Source organism: Bipolaris oryzae, assembly GCF_000523455.1.
Source record: "Bipolaris oryzae ATCC 44560 unplaced genomic scaffold scaffold_39, whole genome shotgun sequence".
Lineage (NCBI taxonomy): Eukaryota > Fungi > Ascomycota > Dothideomycetes > Pleosporales > Pleosporaceae > Bipolaris > Bipolaris oryzae.
The window spans coordinates 63437-81277 of NW_006911315.1; the positions used below are offsets into that span (position 1 = coordinate 63437).

Here is a 17841-nt window from a genome sequence, read left to right on the forward strand (position 1 = left end):
AGGCGTCCCAACGCCCTCCACCTGAAGGAGCGAAACGAGGAAATTTAAACCCGCATGACCACATGCTCTCTGTCCGGTGTTGTGTCGTGCTGCGTACTACGCAGGTCGCACTTCCCATAGACTACATCCATGTCTCTACAGCCCCACTGCAATGCCTCTGCCTCTGTTTTTTTCTCTTTCACACGAAACGGCTCAGCGTCGCTTTCTTCCTTGCCCGTCGCCACAAGGGCCGCTTTCATTCTTCAACTACCAAGCTCTCATGCTCAGTATGTATATATCGGAAAGGAGCGATTTATCGCTTGCGCTCAAAGTACGAGCTTGCTCCGAATAGGGCAACGCTTTGGTCCATGACCGTCTCGCCGACCCATAGGTAGTTTTCAAACCACTTGAGGGCGCTGGGGTTTTCGCTGAAGGAGTCTGGCTTTAAACTGGGTCTGGGGTTTAGCTTTAGCTCCAGACTTGTATCAATGTCGCGAAATCATGTTGAGCATATTGCTCGGGCCGAGAAGTCGTTGTACGGTGGTGAGTGGGAGGGGTGGTTGTGCCTGGGAGGGACAGAGTATGGGGGCAACGTACGTGAGGCCAGTTGAGCGCCGAACGCCAGCCAGGAAAGCGGAGACTGTGGCATGGTTAATGATGTTGTTTTTAGAAAAGGCATACTTTCTGTGTACGTACTTAGTACCGCATCAAAGGCGTAATGTGCGACTTTGCCGAGCTGGAGGGAGTGTAAGCTACTGAAGGTGCGACTGGGCGGCCCGACAGACGCGGATCCGGAGCAGGCTACCTACGACCATTGTGGAGGGTATGGGGCGAGGCGGAGTTGTGCCTGGGGGAGTTGTTTGGCGATCACTGTACCAAAAAGTGTGGCGGGTATGGGTGTTGTCGCGGGTGGCGGTTGTTGAGTGGTGGAAGGATGCGGTGTAGAGCGATTAGGTAGAAGTGGTGGAGAGACGTGTGGCTGGTGCCGTGGTTAGTCACTCTCCCTGCATGTGATTCAGCTGGCACGCAGCATGCGCGACTTTAGTAAGTAGGGTTCCCTCGCCGTTACACGTTGATCTGGACCACGACAAGAGATTAGAGCACTCTGTGGTATTTGCACCCCCAGACGCAGCCCATGTACCTGCAGAGCGAATCGCTTACAACAGGCCATTCGCACACACTGTACACTACTACAGGCACAGGTACAGCCTCGGGACACGCGGCGGCGGCCGTGATTGTACCCACTGATATGGAACTCCAGGATACCCACGTCCCAGTGGCAGGTGGACAGCGATTGAACCTCGGGCACCACGGCCATGCGGAGCACCTACGGGTGATCTAGGAGCGGGCCATGCTACAGGCAGGTGATATATAACTAGGCCGTCCTCAACGTGGTGAACCCCCTTCAGGGCTCTTTTTTCCATGACCTTGACCCCATGAGACCCCCAAAGCACCATGCATCTCCACGCGGGCACAAGCACTGAAGAAAAAAAATGCCATGGCACGCCAGCATCCGGCCGCGCACCGATACATAAACTCAAATGCCCACTAGCTAAGCTGCGAAGACGAGACACCGGAATTCGGACACCGGACGGGGACACCGGAATGCGGCGCCGCGATTTGCAATGGCCCTGAGCAGCAGGTTGCGTCTGTACGTACAGGGCCTTATCGGAGTGGGATGCTTGAGTGCAAATGACGCCGCAACGTGGGTGGTTTCGAACAAGCAATGGGCGAAGAGAGTCACCACCACCACGGGGGCAGGTCAGAAATGCCGTCAGCAGGCCAGTCAGCGGCAGAGCTTGAGTGGCGCTATCAAGCCCACATTTCTTGCTACCAAGCCCACTTCTCCATCGCAATCCGTTTCCAATTGTTATATCCAAACGTGCCGTCGCTCAGGGTGCAGCCCCACGTACTAAGCACCTACACTAGCGCCAAAACTACTGCCCCTCCAAAACACGCTCAACAGCCAACAAAACTTCTAGCCCGGGCCTGCACAAGATAAACTCGTCGAGCGCCGTTGTCTTCGTAGCCAGCTCGCTCACCTTCTCCTCTTCTTCCTCTACTCTGCAGCCACCACATTGCCAAGTGGGCTGTCTGTATACTGCTCCTACCGGCCCCGCACTCCGCTACAGCGATATAACTTCGCTCACAGTCCTCCCTTTCCCTCCTCCTCCCTCCCCATTCAGACACTACTAGACGTAGAAAATGGCCAACGCGTACGTATACTTCATTCAATACACTGCAAGCCTCTTGTTTGCAACAGACATGGCTGGCGCCAGTCCACGTATGTCTGCGCAGATAGGACAGCTCCGCGGGAGGGGAAAAGTGTCCAGCTCGGCTCTGTACCAAGTTCTCGACTTACCTTCCTGTTCCATGATGATCAGTTTACCCATGGACAATGTCATTGGATCTGCAGCTTTGCAGCAACAACCGCGCGCCATGGGCATGCCGGGACTATATTCTATTCGGAGCATTCACTGACCCCAAATGTAGTCTAGACCACCTCAACTCCGGCAGGACCAGGATTGAGTGGCTTAGCCAGCTCAACACTGAGTACACCCCTGCCAAGCAGTACCGAAGAACCTCCATCATCTGTACCATTGGTCCCAAGACCAACTCTGCTGAGAAGATCAATGCTCTCCGCAAAGTCGGTCTCAATGTCGTCCGCATGAACTTCTCCCACGGCTCGTACGAGTACCACCAGTCCGTCATTGACCATGCGCGCGAAGCCGAGAAGTCACAGCCCGGCAGGCCGCTTGCCATTGCCCTCGACACCAAGGGCCCTGAGATCCGAACGGGCAACACCGTGGGCGATGCTGATATCCCCATCAAGGCCGGTGCCATCATAAACATCACTACCGATGAACAATACGCCACTGCTTGCGACGACAAGAATATGTACGTCGACTACAAGAACATCACCAAGGTGATTGAGGCTGGCCGCACAATCTACGTCGACGATGGTGTCCTCTCATTTGAGGTCCTCGAGATCGTAGACGATAAGACGCTCAAGTGCAAGTGCGTCAACAATGGCAAGATCTCGTCAAGGAAGGGTGTCAACCTGCCCAAGACTGACATTGATCTTCCCCCGCTCTCAGAGAAGGACAAGGCCGATCTCAAGTTCGGTGTCAAGAATAAGGTCGACATGGTCTTTGCGTCCTTTATTCGCCGCGGCAGCGACATCACCGCCATCCGTGAGGTGCTCGGTGAGGAGGGCAAGGACATCCAAATCATTGCCAAGGTCGAGAACCAGCAGGGTGTAAACAACTTCGACGAGATTCTGCGAGAGACTGACGGTGTCATGGTTGCTCGTGGTGACCTTGGTATCGAGATCCCACCTAGCCAGGTCTTCATTGCACAGAAGATGATGATCACCAAGTGCAACATTGCCGGCAAGCCCGTCATCTGCGCCACCCAGATGCTCGAGTCCATGACCTACAACCCACGCCCAACTCGTGCCGAAGTCAGCGACGTTGGTAATGCTGTCCTTGACGGTGCTGACTGCGTCATGTTGTCTGGTGAGACTGCAAAGGGTGACTACCCTGTAGAGGCCGTTACCATGATGCACGAGACGTGCTTGCTCGCTGAAGTCGCTATTCCATATGTCAACGCATTCGACGAGCTGCGAAAGCTTGCTCCTGTGCCATGCCCAACCACTGAGACATGCGCCATGGCCGCCGTCAGCGCTAGTCTTGAGCAGAATGCCGGTGCTATTCTGGTTTTGACAACCAGGTGAGTGGCCCAAATGCCTGTATACTGATGAATTCTGACAAATGTTAGTGGTACGACCGCCCGCCTTGTCTCCAAGTACAGGCCTGTTTGCCCCATCATTATGGTTACTCGTAACGCGATGGCCGCTAGGGTAAGTTGGTGCGAAATACGACAGGTGTATCCGTCACTAATTTGTGTAGTATTCACACCTCTACCGCGGCGTTTACCCATTTTATTTCCCCGAGGCGAAGCCAGACTTCAAGACGGAGCCATGGCAGGAGGACGTTGACCGCCGGCTGAAGTGGGGCATCATGAACGCCATCAAACTCGGAGTACTCAGCAAGGGTGATCCCGTTGTTTGCGTGCAAGGTTGGAGGGGAGGCATGGGACACACGAACACGCTCCGCATTGTCCCGGCGCAGGAAGATTTGGGCCTTGACCAAGACGCGTAAGGGTACCGCGGGAGCGGAGACGTCCTATTTATTGATAGAAGGGGGCGTGTGTATGTGGAGAGAGAGAGGGCTGCACAAGATGCACATACATGACTCGCCTGACCAAATGACGGTCTGGCGCATGAACCGCAAAATTCGATGTAGACACTAGCGGATAGTAGGCAAACTCTGAATGAACACCTTACACTTTCATCAAAGGCAGGCCCGGGGAACGGCCAGCATGTGCTGAAACCCAACAAAGACTAGAGCGACACTCAAGGCAACGGCTTTGGACCGCGCTGCCAGGGTCACTCTGCTCCTGAGGGCCGTGCGCTAGCAACACTAGCCTCCTGGTACACGATGGGGAGTACATTGACCGACGCACAACCCTACCACACCCTCCATGGATATATCTGCGCTAGTGAATCATGATGGAGACGCAACGGTGCTACCGCGCCGTTCGCTCTCCATCCCCCATTCCACCGCGACCTCTTCTCCCGTCACCTTCGCTGCAAAGATACCCTCGCCGCCGCCTAAAACCAAGTTCAAGCAGATGTCGCTCAAGCGCAAACGCCACGACCCAAAGCCAATATGGGCTTATCGCGAGGGCGAGGAGCTTCCCCCCGAACTGAAGCAGCTCGTAGAGCAGCAGCGCCAGCAGTCGCGTCCGCCACCGCCGCCGCCGCCGACGACGACAACGACTGTCGCTCAACCCCAGCCGCACGCGCAGCCTCCGCCCCAGGCTCACCCCCAGGCGCGACCCCAACCGTCGCCAATGGTTGAACGAAACGGACATCCATCATCAGAAAAAGGCGCTCCTCCCCCAGCGACGGCGCCGCGCGAACTCTCTGGCTTCGAGCGACCCATCTCCAACGACGCACAAATCTACGATGACGTGTCACGCAACGTGTGCGATTTTATATGGAACACGGCTGTCAACAATGAAGTTGTGCGGAACGCGATCGCAGATCCAAAAGTACAGCTTGAAGTGGAGGCGCGCTGGGGTCAGATCATAGACAAGCAGACGGACCAGCGACTGCGTGGGTTCTGGCGCACCGAGACGGTTTTGAATACTGATGTTTTGGAAGTCAAGTTTGAGAGTACCATGACGGCGCAACAACACAAACGCATGAACCTGTTCCTGAACGCTCAGGTTCAGCAATCAAAGGCTCCAGGAATCCCACGACCTCCGATCGATTACCGACACACCTACGAGACAGATATGTTCTACGAACTAGACCAGCAAGGCTTCAGCTCTTTGAACCCCATTGTCCAGCGTTTGATAAGCACAGCTGGTGGCCGACAACGTGTTCGTGTGACACGCGACAAAAACTCGGGCGAGTTCTTGCGTGCGATCATAAAGCACAGGCTAGGCAACCTTGAAGTCAGCTCTCCAAAGACCGAGTGGGACTACCGCATTGGCATCAATTTGGAAATCGACTTCCCAGGTCCCATAGAAAGTCTCACGCCTGCTGTGGAGGGTGGAAAGACGGCTGAGGGCATGCACCGGCAAAAGGATCGCATGTCATACTCATGGCTAGGTGCCTATCAGGTTGATCTCACACAGGTTTCTCAAGGGCCTAGCAAGAACCACGAACTAGAGCTGGAACTAGACTCTGGCGTACTCATAGCAGAAGCAGATAAGGTGAGACGAAAGGAGCCCACCAAGTTCGAGAGCCTGATCAACGGGATGATGAACAACCTGCGGGTGTTGTCGCGTGAGATTACGGTTTCTGGTCCTGGTCCCAGTGCCTAGGGACATGGACGAGTGTATGGCTGTATTGTAATACTACTGTTGTTCGTATACGGCGTTGGAAGATTCAGCGCGAAACAGCAAATTTGGGATCAGCATCGTAAGGAGTTTGTGTTTCCAAAATAAGATACCCGTTTCTCACTATTTATATCGCATCATGCGGCTTCCACTTGCTCTTTCACTCTGTGCCTGTGACTAATATTCAGGGGCAAAGATGCAGCTTTACTAGCTATGCCAGCTGTGCCTTTTCTGTGTTACGTGTAAGAATGTAATTCCTGATGGTCATACAAACTCCTTTCCTATGCAGAGTCACACATGTCAAGTGAGGCGCACGCCATGGATCTTATCGTGGGAGTGATGTGCAGGCTAGCGTATTATGTCATGTTGAAGTGGACAAGGGTCGCCGCTTCCGAGACTCACGAGCTGTGTTTAGACCATCACGTACACGGTTCCCCGAACTCACCACCACGGCGCCTCGCCATCCCCATCAATCTCTCCTCAATCTCACATCTTTGTCCCTCATTCACGGCAACGGTCACACTCAAGTCCGAAGCATCACGGTCTCCCCGTGTCCTTTGATCGCAGGCAAGCCCGCAGGCGCCACTGCGCAGCTCCATCGCCTTCTACCCATTTCCGTAACAGCTCCTTCTCTCCTCAACACCGCGGGCAACCGTTTCACAACACCGAAACACGTATTGTCCTCTCTCAGCACAACACAATGGTCGGCCTTACATCTGCCGCCGGTGTTGTTGGCTTCCTCTCCGAACCGGATCCAGCCCTGCGCTCATTCGCCCTCCAGCGACTGAACGAGGAGATCGACCTGCTATGGCCAGAAGTCGCGGGCTCCGTCAGTCAAATGTAAGAAGCTCAGATACGCATTGCACACATTACTCGGGTGATTCCCGTCATCGTACAGCTACTAATATGGATGCCGTCATAGTGAGGCCCTCTATGAAGACGAATCGTTTCCCGAGCGCGAGCTTGCGGCCCTGGTAGCTGCAAAGGTATACTACCAGCTGCAAGAGTACAATGAGAGCATGGTCTTCGCGCTGGGTGCGGGCAAGCTCTTCGACATTCACAAGGCCGCCGAGTTCGAGGAGACAATACTAGGTAGGATACCGCAGTCCTTTGTGCTTATCTTCACATTTACACTCTCTTCCTTCTTGTTGAGGCATTGGACTCGTCATTATTTAGAGAGTATATTCTGACTTGCTTTTTGTAGCGAAATGCTTAGATACGTACATCGCGCTCTCAGTTATGCACAACCCGCCGACACCGGTGAGCAAGGCAAGCCAGGCCCCTCCACAGCTGAGCACGTCGTTTTCGGGAAGCGCTGCTGGCGGTGCCAGTACTTCAGCTAGCCTGGCATCGCCGATAACACCCTTCTCCCAGTCCGCGTTACCATCAAAGTCGCTCCTTTCCAGGGAGGACTCGTCTACATTTGACCCCACTGTCCCCGGTGGAGGCAACGCTGGCGTCCCTGGAGCACACCCTACTCCGATGGTGCTGCAGCGAAATGTGCAGAAGAACCTCCACAGCACTGTCAGGAGGATATTCGAGAGCTGCTACGAGAGTGGCAACTATAAGCAGGTTGTCGGGATCGCCATTGAGGCTCGGAATCTTGAGGTCTTGCGCGAAGCTATTGTGCGCGCAAGCCAAGAGGGAAAGAAGCAGGGAAAGAAGCCCGCACAACCGTCTGCACAGAGCGAGGATTTGATGGAATACGTTCTCGACATTTGCATGAACGTGGTACAAGAGCGCGGCCTGAGAAACGAGATTCTTCGCATGATTCTGGACCTCCTTAACGATGACCAGATACCGAACCCTGATTATTTCTCCATTGCCAAATGCGTTGTTTACCTCAACCAGCATGCCCTCGCTTCGAAACTCATTCGCCAGCTCATCGAGCGCGGTGACGACAAGTCACGAGCTGTCGCATACCAGATTTCCTTTGACCTTTATGAGAACGGTACACAGGAGTTTTTGAGCAAGGTCATGGAAGAGCTCCCTGCCGAGAAAGAGGAAGAGACGCAGAAGCCCCAATCCACCGAAGCAGGTGAATCAGATTCTCTACTCGCAAATGCCGACACCAGCAATGTCTCAGGCTCCAAAGACTCTGAATCGACCGAGGACCAACTCAAGTCTTTCAACTCTGTCCGCCATATCCTCCGGGGAACAAAGAGCATCGAACTGAACCTTGAGTTCCTGTACAGGAACAACCGCACAGACAAGGCTATCCTGAACAAGGTGCGCGATAGCCTGGAGGCTAGGAACTCCATTTTCCACTCTAGTGTCACCTTTGCAAACGCTTTCATGAACGCAGGCACCACCAACGACACATTCTTCCGCGAGAACTTGGAATGGCTAGGAAAGGCAGTCAATTGGTCTAAGTTCTCTGCGACCGCTGCTTTAGGTGTCATCCACCGTGGCAACATTACTCAAGGACAGAAACTCCTCGAGCCATATCTACCCAAGGACAGTGTTTCGTCAGGTTCTCATTACGAACAAGGTGGATCACTGTATGCTCTTGGTTTGATTTACGCCAACCACGGCAGTAACGTTCTTGATTTGCTCCTCAAGCAATTCCAGAATGCGTCCGAGGAAGTCATTCAGCACGGTGGTGCGCTCGGTCTTGGTGTCGCAGGCATGGCCACGGGCTCTGAGGAGATCTTTGAAGCGTTCAAGAACGTACTGTACACCGATTCCGCCATCAACGGTGAGGCAGTCGGTCTCTCAATGGGTCTTGTCATGCTCGGCACGGGCAACATCAAGGCACTTGAAGACATGATTCAGTATGCACACGACACACAGCACGAGAAGATTGTCCGAGGTTTGGCCATGGGTATGGCACTCATCATGTATGGCCGACAAGAGGCTGCTGATGAGCTCATCAACGGTCTCCTAGATGACCCAGACCCAACTCTACGCTACGGAGGAATCATGACCATTGCGTTGGCATACTGCGGTACGGGTAGCAACAAGGCTGTCCGAAGGCTGTTGCACGTTGCAGTCAGTGACGTTAGCGACGATGTACGACGCGTGGCAGTCATGAGCTTGGGCTTCATCCTATTCCGGAAGCCAGGTAGCGTTCCTCGCATGGTTGAACTCCTTGCGGAGTCGTACAACCCCCACGTCCGTTATGGAGCGACAATGGCTCTCGGTATCGCTTGTGCCGGAACCGGACTCCCTGAGGCCGTTGATTTGCTCGAGCCTATGATGAAGGATTCTACTGACTTCGTTCGCCAAGGTGCTTTGATCTCGCTGTCCATGATCATGGTGCAGCAAAATGAGGCCATGAACCCCAAGGTAGCATCAATCCGCAAGCAGTTGGCCAAGGTCATCGGCGACCGTCATGAAGACGCCATGGCCAAGTTCGGTTGCGCTCTTGCTCTCGGTATCATTGATGCTGGAGGCCGAAACTGCACAATCGGCCTGCAGACTCCGACGGGTAACCTGAACATGACTGCCATTGTTGGTATGGCTGTCTTCACCCAGTACTGGTACTGGTTCCCTTTGACGCACTTCTTGTCTCTCAGCTTCACGCCTACTGCCGTTATTGGCCTGGACCAGGAGCTTGAGATCCCATCGTTCAAGTTCCACAGCAACACACGGCCGAGCATGTTTGACTACCCGCCTGATGCTGAAGTCAAGGCAGAGGAGGCGCCAGAGAAGATCAAGACAGCAGTCTTGTCGACCACAGCCCAAGACAAGCGACGACGGATGGTCAAGGAGCGTCAAAAGCGAAGAGAAAGCATGGATGTCGACCATACTCCTGCCACACCAAAGCCATCGGGCGACGATGACAAGATGGATGTTGACGAGGACTCGAAGAAGGAAGACGGAGAGAAGGCCGAGGGAGCACAGGCCGTAGAGTCATCGTCGAAGAAGAAGGCAGAGAAGGAAAAGGTGGGCTACGAGCTGGAGAACATGTCGCGTGTGCTGCCGGCACAAATCAAGTACATTAGCTTCCCAAGCGAGCGATATGTACCAGTAAAGAAGGTAAGTGGCGTACAAGCCATACTGGATGAAGTAGCCAGGCTAACGCATGAGCAGCCAACTCTTGGTGTGATTCTTCTTACAGACACCAAGCCTTCGGAACCAAAGACGCTCCTTGAGCTCAAGGTAAAGAAGGCTGCACCTGCACCTGCCCCCGGGGCATCAGGATCCTCTGGCGAACAAGCACCTGAAGGCGTATCAGTAACAACAGCTGCAGCGCCGGTCAATGACAACATGGTCTACGAGGGCGAGGCGGAGGCGTCAACTCCAAGCGAGTTTGTCTACGAATCGGACACTAACCCAGATGATGATGAATAGGCGGCTAGGACAAGGATAGATGAGTAGCGTGTTTGTAGAAGATGAGCGCTTGTTGATGCGGTACGTGGGATTGGAGGAGAGCGGGGTTTGTATTCATGACGGGCTGCAGGGAGGCTTGTAGAGTCACCTTTCCCCAAAGCCAAGTAGTTTAGACGCAGGATACATGTATAATAGCCACAAGGTTGTTCTATCTAAGTGTGATGTGTGCCGTTCAGCGTGTCTCATGTTCATAGATTGGTGTGCAGGCAGGTAGGACTAGTGGCTTCTAGAATTAACCCGAGATCCTGGATGGTGTAATTCGGCGCAAAGTGCAGTAGGTACAGGTGACCACACGGCAAGCAGATCTTCGGCATCTTGGGCCTGTCTACTGGTACGATCGGGGGTATAAACATGACCGTTATGGTGGGGCACCAATATGCGTATATTCGTACTGTAGGCGCGGTGGCAACGGGAGTGGATATGGGCATGAAGCGGCAATTGCACATGCATCAAGTAGATACCGAAGCAATTTCGTCACAGAAGCAAGGTATTCGCTCATGGATGCCCAGTAAGATTTTGTGTAACAGAGATTCTGAATACGAATAGTATACATTTGTGTATACGGGAGTACTTACATAGGGTCTAGCTTCCCCGGATTCCTCGGACCGCTAGCTCGGGACTAGAGCCGGAATGGGCTTGACGCAATCTTCTACGGTAGAAACCCATGTTTTCCCCATAACGAGTGGCGGTACTCGTGCATCGCGCCATCGGATATGCGCGATGCTCTCTGGCTGACGTCTCACAAATATGTATGTCTGTATGTTCCATGCAAGCGACCTTCGGGAATCTCAAAGGGCTGACGAAAGCGCGCGGACGAGCGTACCGCGTCGAGCATATGGCAAGGATTGGACGCGATGAAGGATTGCGGCGTCGAGCGCCAGGCGGCCCTGGATCACGGTCGCCTATGTGGTTGAGTGATCATGGTGGACATTTGGCCCTTTCTACCATACCAGACCCTCCACCAACACGAGACGCGCCCTACCTCCACCAACGCTTTTCGCCCTGTGCAGTCAGAAACTGGGCTTTCTTTCCTTCTTCCCAACGGGCCGCCAGGGCTTGACTGGGCTCCTCCTCCTCCTCCTCTTGTTCACACGCACCATCATCATCATCGTCATGCCCCAATCCACTTGTTGTTGCCCGTTTTTCTAATTTACCCATAAAGCACCCAATCACAGCCGGTCTGCGCCTACGGGTTCCCTCGAAGCGACGCTGCATCTGTACAAATACCCGGTCATCATGCGGGCGCAGCCCCCGCGGAAACCCAACCAATCCACCCCCTTGCGTTGTACAACCAAGCTGCTATTACCCAGTTCCCACCTTGCCTGGAAATCTGACATGTCTCAGTGGACTGGATTGGCTTTTCTTCTTCATGGGGGGCCCGCTGGCAAAGTCACATATTCAAAAGTCTTGGACATGGGGCTTGATTAAATTAAATTGACCCCTCCATTCCCTCCGCCGCCTTGCCGTAGTATGCCAAAAACTCCACTTTAGTTAGCCACCCACGCCGCAGCCACCTTTCTTTCTCCGCGCCGTGTTCCTGGCTTGTTTTATGGTGCCGTGGGTAGGTAGGTCAGTTGGCGGGATTGATGTGCAGGCCGATGCCCACATCCGTCTCTACTAATTGTTTCCTCGGGGCACACCATTACCAACGGGACGGGCTTTTACCTTCCCTTTTTCTCTCTGTGTATGCCACACCTTATTTCTTGCTCCGGCATTTACGTTCTCTCGTTTTTCTTTCTTCTCTCCCGGTGCTGGCCCCGCTGTGGGATTAGTAGTCGGGCAACATGGAGCATATTCACAAACGAGATGTGCATACTTCGCATACAGAGCGTAGTAGTAGCACCGTAGAGATTCGGCAGGTTCAGAACGTTGCTTTTGCCGATGCCACGGCGAAGGCTAATGTTAGGCCATGGACAAAGGCTATGTTCAAGGTTGGTTTTTGACACAAAGCTATTCTTTTTCATGTCGCATTGTACTTTGTCTTGCTAACTTACGACATTAGTTGTACTTTTGCCTCTTTATCGCCACGCTCAACTCGTGCATCAACGGATACGATGGATCGCTCATGGGGGCAATCAACAGTTATCACCAGTACCGCTCGTATTTTGGCTTCAATATCGATGAGGGTACGCCGACTACTGGAATCGTCTATGCCATTTATACGATTGGTAACCTTGTCGGTTCGTTTGTAGCGGGCCCAGCTACGGATTTCCGAGGACGAAAATGGGGGATGTTTATCGGCACTTCGATTATCATTGTTGGTGCCTGTATCCAAGCAACATGTGTCAACCTCGGTGGCTTCATGGGCGGCCGTTTTATTCTGGGCTTTGGCGTCGCCATCACATCGACCGCCGGTCCAGCATATGTTTCTGAAATGGCTCATCCCTCCTACCGCGGCGTCTGCACCGGCATCTTCAATACATTCTGGTATGTCGGCGGCATTCCTGGCTCCTTCGTCCCTTACGGCACAAGCAACATCCCCGGCACGCAATCATGGCGCATCCCCGTCTGGCTCCAACTCATCTTCGCGGGCATCGTCTTCTGCTGCGCGCCCTTCCTTCCGGAAACCCCCCGCTGGCTCATCGCCAACGACCGGCACGAGGAAGCCCTAAACACTATGGCACGCCTGCACGGCGAGGGCGACCGCGACTCGCCCATCGTCAAGCTCGAATACAAAGAAATGGTCGAAGACATCAGCGTCACGGGCTCCGACAAGCGCTGGTGGGACTACCGCGAACTCTTCAACTCGCGCGAGGCCCGTTACAGAACCATGCTCGTCCTCGCCATGGCTTTCTTCGGTCAGTGGTCCGGCAACGGGCCTGTTTCCTATTATTATCCAACTATGCTGCAGGGCGCCGGCATAAACAACAATCACACCCGTCTCCTGTACAACGGCATGCAGAACGTTGTTTCCTTCAGCGGTGCCATTTTTGGTGCCATTTACACGGATTCCTGGGGTAGACGGCCGCAGTTGCTTGTTTCCACCGCGATGCTTGTCTTCATCTTTGCCATCGTTTGTGCCCTTGTTGCCACGAATTTGAAGACAGGACCGGATGGACGGCCGGTTTACATAGGGAATAATCGGACGCCCGAGATCAAAAGGCCCGGTCAGGCCAAAGCGGTTATTGCGTTTGTCTTCATCTGTGGGTTTGTGTATAGTGTTGGTTACACGCCGTTGCAGCAATTGTACCCTGTAGAGTGTCTGCGGTACGAGTCTCGAGCAAAGGGAATGGCGTTTTACAACTTTTGGGTTAATATTGCGAATTTCTACAATACGTTTGTGACGGGGATTGCGTTTTCGGGGGCGGGTTGGAAGGTATGTTTTTTTTCTCTCTTTTCCTTCCCTTTTCCCCCTCTCAAGATATGTTTTGTGCCGTACTAATGTAAGGCGATAGTACTACATCCTCTTCATCTTCTGGGACATATTCGAATTCGTCTTCATCTACTTCTTCTTCGTCGAAACACGGCGCCGCACCCTCGAGGAAATCAGCGACATCTTCAACGCTAAGAAACCTGTCAAACACTCTCTCAATAAAACCAGCATCCTTGTTCATGCAAACGGTCGTGGGGTGACCGAGATGGTGGATAAGGAGGAAAGAGTCGTCGAGCGTGATTTTGCGAGTAGCGCGTTTGTAAGGCCGGGGCAGGGGGTAGCGCAGTCTAGGGATAGCGGAGCGAGTGAGGGCAAGCTGATCTGGAGGGATGAGCTGAGAGATAAGGTTATGGATGTTGGGAGGGGTAGTGCGGAGAGCGATATGGCGAGGGAGGAGGCGCGGTATGCTGGGGGTGGGTTTGCGGGGAATGCGTGGAGAGAGGAAAGGGAGCCGTGGTATGCGTCTTCACCCATGTCTTCGCCGAGGAGTCCATAACGAGCGTGAACTGATTTTCTTTTTTCTTCTTTATATATACCAGAATGGGGCTGGATTCGTTTTGGATCTGTGTGGCCTTTTTTTTTGAACATGTAAATATGTACATACACTTTGTTCTATATTATCACATGATCGTATCTCTCATCTTCTTGAACATACTAGCTTGATAGAACTACTGCTGGGTTTATCAACGAACGATGAACAAAAAAACTCGGTCGTGCCAACAAGGTAGTCTTCCTTTACTCTTACCCTGTGAGAAACCACAAAACTCCACACGCAATCATCCCGTCTACAAAATGGGGGTATCACACGTCGTCAATCCATATCCTCTAGATCACCCTCTGCCGCCTTGGGCACCTGCTCCTCGCTAACCATAATACCTACCATGCACTCGCCAAGCATATTCTCCCAATTAACCCACGGATGCACCTCCATGAACAACTTGGTCCCGTCTTTACCGGCCGCGCGACGGAGCTCGCCTTCTCCACCGGGATGAAACGGGAGATAGGGCGAGATATTGTACACTTTTCCCTGATAGCACGACCACGCATCTTTGCCCTTGCGCCCATTCTTCTCCTTGAGCATGGCTGGTGTAACGCGAATCATAGAGTCGACGCCAGACAGGTTCTTGCCGGATTTCTGCAGGTGGGCCCAGTCGAGCGGCGAGTGGCCCGGCGACAGGAGCACTTTGCCCCGTGCGTTTGGTGTCTTGATGGCGGGGCCTGCGCTGGGTGGGACTCCGAGACCTCGGTTTGAGGTGGGCGGGCCTCGATTCGGAAGCGGTCCGCGGTTCGGAAGAGGGCCGGTGGTGGGCACGCGCATAGATTGTGAGGACGAGGAGCTAGGCAGGGGACGTAGACTCGAGGCTGCGACTTTCGGTGGCGGCATGAGAGACGTAGTGGGTTTGGGAGGTGGCGCCATAAGGGTTGGCTTTTGAGGTGGAGGCATGGCGAAGTGAGGAGGCGCTTGAGAGGCTCTTTGTGCCGAGTTCATGGCTGGAAATGAAGGCGGCGGCAGATTGTCTTCCTCTTCATCTGAACTCTCGTGCTCGTTGAGCGTGAAGGAGGGCACTGGAGGTGCATTATCGTCTGATTTGGGCATAGCTTTGGGTGTAGACTCGAGAGATGGGCTTTCGTCAATCCCATCAACTGCCTCATGCTTTGATGGAGACTTGAGCTCTATGCGCTCCTCCCTGGCTGGGGTGGGGCCTTCTTTGTTGCCATTCTGCGACTTATCGGGTATCGTGCTCGTTCCTGGTCGGCTGAGGCGAGTGATAAAGGCAAGCCATGTCGAGGGTGGGCGCTGGTAAACAAGGAAAGAGAGCGACAGTGCAAAAATGGAGAGGGCAACGAGCATGTCTTTGATGTAAAGAGCGAAGGGGTGACTCGGCCCCGGAGAATTAGGAAGAAGAGAGCCAGCGCCGAGGCTTAATGCGCATTCAGGGTTTGTAGGGCTGAACGAGATTGCGCTAACCGCCGATGACTTCACGCGCCGCATGATGACAGCAATCGGAACAATCCATGTTAAAGGAAAAGTAACTTTTTTTTTCTGTGGGCACAGTGAAGGCGATTGCGCCGGGAAACTACATAACACTCTCTCGCCGCTTGCTTCTCGCCATTCCAGCTACATGTTTGCAATTATCTGACCCACCCAACGCGCTACTCTACTATTCTACATAGAAACTCGCGCCTGCCCCACCACCCCTCCATTGACTGCTATCGGAAGCCGCGACCGGACGCTGCAATTCACCCTGAGGCTCCAATCCCGGCGCAACTCAATGGCGGCCGAATCAGCAACCCTGCCCGAGGGCATCTTCTCCCTCCTGGACACGGATCTGTACAAGCTGACTATGCAATGTTGCATACTGAAGTTCTTCCCTGATGTCGCAGTCACATATGGTTTCACCAACCGCACGCCAGACAAGAAACTCAGTCGCGCAGCCTTCAAGTGGCTACAGGCCCAAGTAGATAGTTTGTATAGTCACCTCCATAGCCATGCGCGTGCTAACCCTTCGTAGAGCTGGAGAATGTGTCCGTTTCCGACGAAGAGCTCAAATTTTTGAAAGATAGCTGTCCCTACCTAAACGCGCAATATCTGCACTTCCTCTCTACCTTTCGCCTGAAGCCCTCGAAACAGCTTAGACTATCATTTACGCCCGTGAATGACACAGGATCGGACAGCGATTACGGTGACTTCCATATTCACACTGAGGGCCTATGGCTCGACACAATCTTGTACGAGATTCCGCTGTTGGCGCTTGTGAGCGAGGCATACTTCAAGTTTGTCGAAACAGACTGGAACCATGAGGGCCAAGTTGAGAAGGCATACCAGAAGGGGAAGGCGCTGCTAGAAGGAGGCTGCATCTTTTCAGAATTTGGCTCAAGGAGGCGGCGAGACTATCACACCCAAGACCTGGTACTGCAGGGTTTGCGCCGGGCAGCTGATGAGGGTGCCAAAATAGGGTGGAAGGGTAAACTTTCAGGGACCAGCAACGTTCACTTTGCCATGAAACACGGGCTCGTCCCCGTCGGCACTGTTGCGCACGAGTGGTTCATGGGCGTGGCTGCCATCACAAACAACTACGAGAAGGCAAATGAGATTGCTCTCGAGTATTGGACTGCCACTTTCGGAGCGGGTGTATTGAGCATTGCGCTTACAGACACGTTTGGTACACCAGCATTTCTAAGGGCTTTTAAGCAGCACATCCCTCGCGTTACCACGGCGGTTCCAGGAGGCAGTACAACGCTGCCATCATCAGGGAACACGACCACAAGTGATGCGGTGGAAACCTTGGCTTCTACAAATCCACCTGTCCAGGCACCATACAATGGAGATGCAGCCTCGGAGACGACATACGCTCAAGTTTTCAACGGCGTGCGCCAAGACTCTGGCGACCCCCTAGAATTCATCAAGCTGATGCGTGAATTTTACGACAAAGAGGGCATCAAAGACAAGAAGACGATTGTCTTTTCCGACTCTCTCAACCTCGAACTCTGCTTCAAGTACAAGGCAGCAGCAGAGGAGCAAGGGTTCCAGCCGACCTTTGGCGTAGGCACGTTCTTAACGAGTACGTATTTGAGCCATGGAAGTTGGATGTGTGACTGACGAGAACAGATGATTTTGTCGAAACATCCACGGGGAAGAAGTCTGTGCCCCTGAATATCGTTATCAAGATTGCGTCTGCGCAGGGCCGCCATGCTGTGAAGATTAGCGACAATATTGGTAAGAATACGGGAGATCAGGCAACGGTAGATGAGGTTAAGCAGCGTCTTGGATATCAAGAGAAGTCGTGGATTGGCGGTGACGAGCGGACACGATGGGGGAGCGCAAAGTAGGGAGACGATTAGTGGTATTGGGTAAAGTTAGCGATTCTACTATGTGGTCTGGCAAATGTAAGCGGTCGACTCATGGAGTACGTCACTAGCATATTGGTCACTCTCCAGTCTCAGTTGGTATAGAGAAAGACTTTGGGGGAAGATCGCAGTTGTCTAGGAGCACACAGGTTTAGCCTTTTGTGAAGCACTCGCAGAATATACCGCAAAGATTTGCACTCAGGTGCTATTGTTCATCTTTTATTCGCTAGAGGGATTCATCTAGTAGGATTTGAGGTTCGGCTTTCCTGCATGATCAACTAACCATCTAGACTCTACTTACGCCCCTAATACATTAGGTAACACAAGCGCAAGGCTGAATAGCAATCAATATAGTAAGAGGTCGTTTATTGGCAAATGAAGTATAAAAGATA

At 53.2% G+C, this 17841-nt stretch overlaps 7 protein-coding genes across 7 annotated transcripts; 5 read left to right on the forward strand and 2 right to left on the reverse strand.

The window, feature by feature from the left end:
• Positions 1–292: 292 nt before the first annotated feature.
• On the reverse strand, positions 293–794 carry COCMIDRAFT_3917 (uncharacterized protein; the record flags this gene model as incomplete). Its single annotated transcript, XM_007688193.1, has 4 exons — positions 293–434; positions 577–619; positions 676–715; positions 765–794. 4 exons carry the CDS (start codon positions 792–794, stop codon positions 293–295), a joined length of 255 nt encoding a protein of 84 aa, XP_007686383.1.
• A 1390-nt stretch (positions 795–2184) lies between these two features.
• Positions 2185–4142, forward strand: COCMIDRAFT_24978 (uncharacterized protein; the record flags this gene model as incomplete). The annotated part of the gene is made up of 5 exons (XM_007688206.1): positions 2185–2195; positions 2243–2263; positions 2473–3711; positions 3760–3841; positions 3891–4142. 5 exons carry the CDS (start codon positions 2185–2187, stop codon positions 4140–4142), a joined length of 1605 nt encoding a protein of 534 aa, XP_007686396.1.
• Positions 4143–4524: 382 nt separating this feature from the next.
• On the forward strand, positions 4525–5877 carry COCMIDRAFT_91090 (uncharacterized protein; the record flags this gene model as incomplete). The annotated part of the gene is made up of 1 exon (XM_007688238.1): positions 4525–5877. The coding sequence occupies one exon, from the start codon at positions 4525–4527 to the stop codon at positions 5875–5877; it is 1353 nt and encodes a 450-aa protein (XP_007686428.1).
• Positions 5878–6592: 715 nt separating this feature from the next.
• On the forward strand, positions 6593–10188 carry COCMIDRAFT_3920 (uncharacterized protein; the record flags this gene model as incomplete). The annotated part of the gene is made up of 4 exons (XM_007688194.1): positions 6593–6732; positions 6815–6984; positions 7097–9873; positions 9928–10188. The coding sequence occupies 4 exons, from the start codon at positions 6593–6595 to the stop codon at positions 10186–10188; spliced, it is 3348 nt and encodes a 1115-aa protein (XP_007686384.1).
• A 1823-nt stretch (positions 10189–12011) lies between these two features.
• On the forward strand, positions 12012–14096 carry COCMIDRAFT_3921 (uncharacterized protein; the record flags this gene model as incomplete). Its single annotated transcript, XM_007688195.1, has 3 exons — positions 12012–12158; positions 12230–13543; positions 13623–14096. The coding sequence occupies 3 exons, from the start codon at positions 12012–12014 to the stop codon at positions 14094–14096; spliced, it is 1935 nt and encodes a 644-aa protein (XP_007686385.1).
• Positions 14097–14411: 315 nt separating this feature from the next.
• Positions 14412–15452, reverse strand: COCMIDRAFT_91100 (uncharacterized protein; the record flags this gene model as incomplete). The annotated part of the gene is made up of 1 exon (XM_007688239.1): positions 14412–15452. One exon carries the CDS (start codon positions 15450–15452, stop codon positions 14412–14414), a length of 1041 nt encoding a protein of 346 aa, XP_007686429.1.
• A 421-nt stretch (positions 15453–15873) lies between these two features.
• On the forward strand, positions 15874–17431 carry COCMIDRAFT_35365 (uncharacterized protein; the record flags this gene model as incomplete). Its single annotated transcript, XM_007688226.1, has 3 exons — positions 15874–16066; positions 16114–17163; positions 17211–17431. The coding sequence occupies 3 exons, from the start codon at positions 15874–15876 to the stop codon at positions 17429–17431; spliced, it is 1464 nt and encodes a 487-aa protein (XP_007686416.1).
• Positions 17432–17841: the final 410 nt, after the last annotated feature.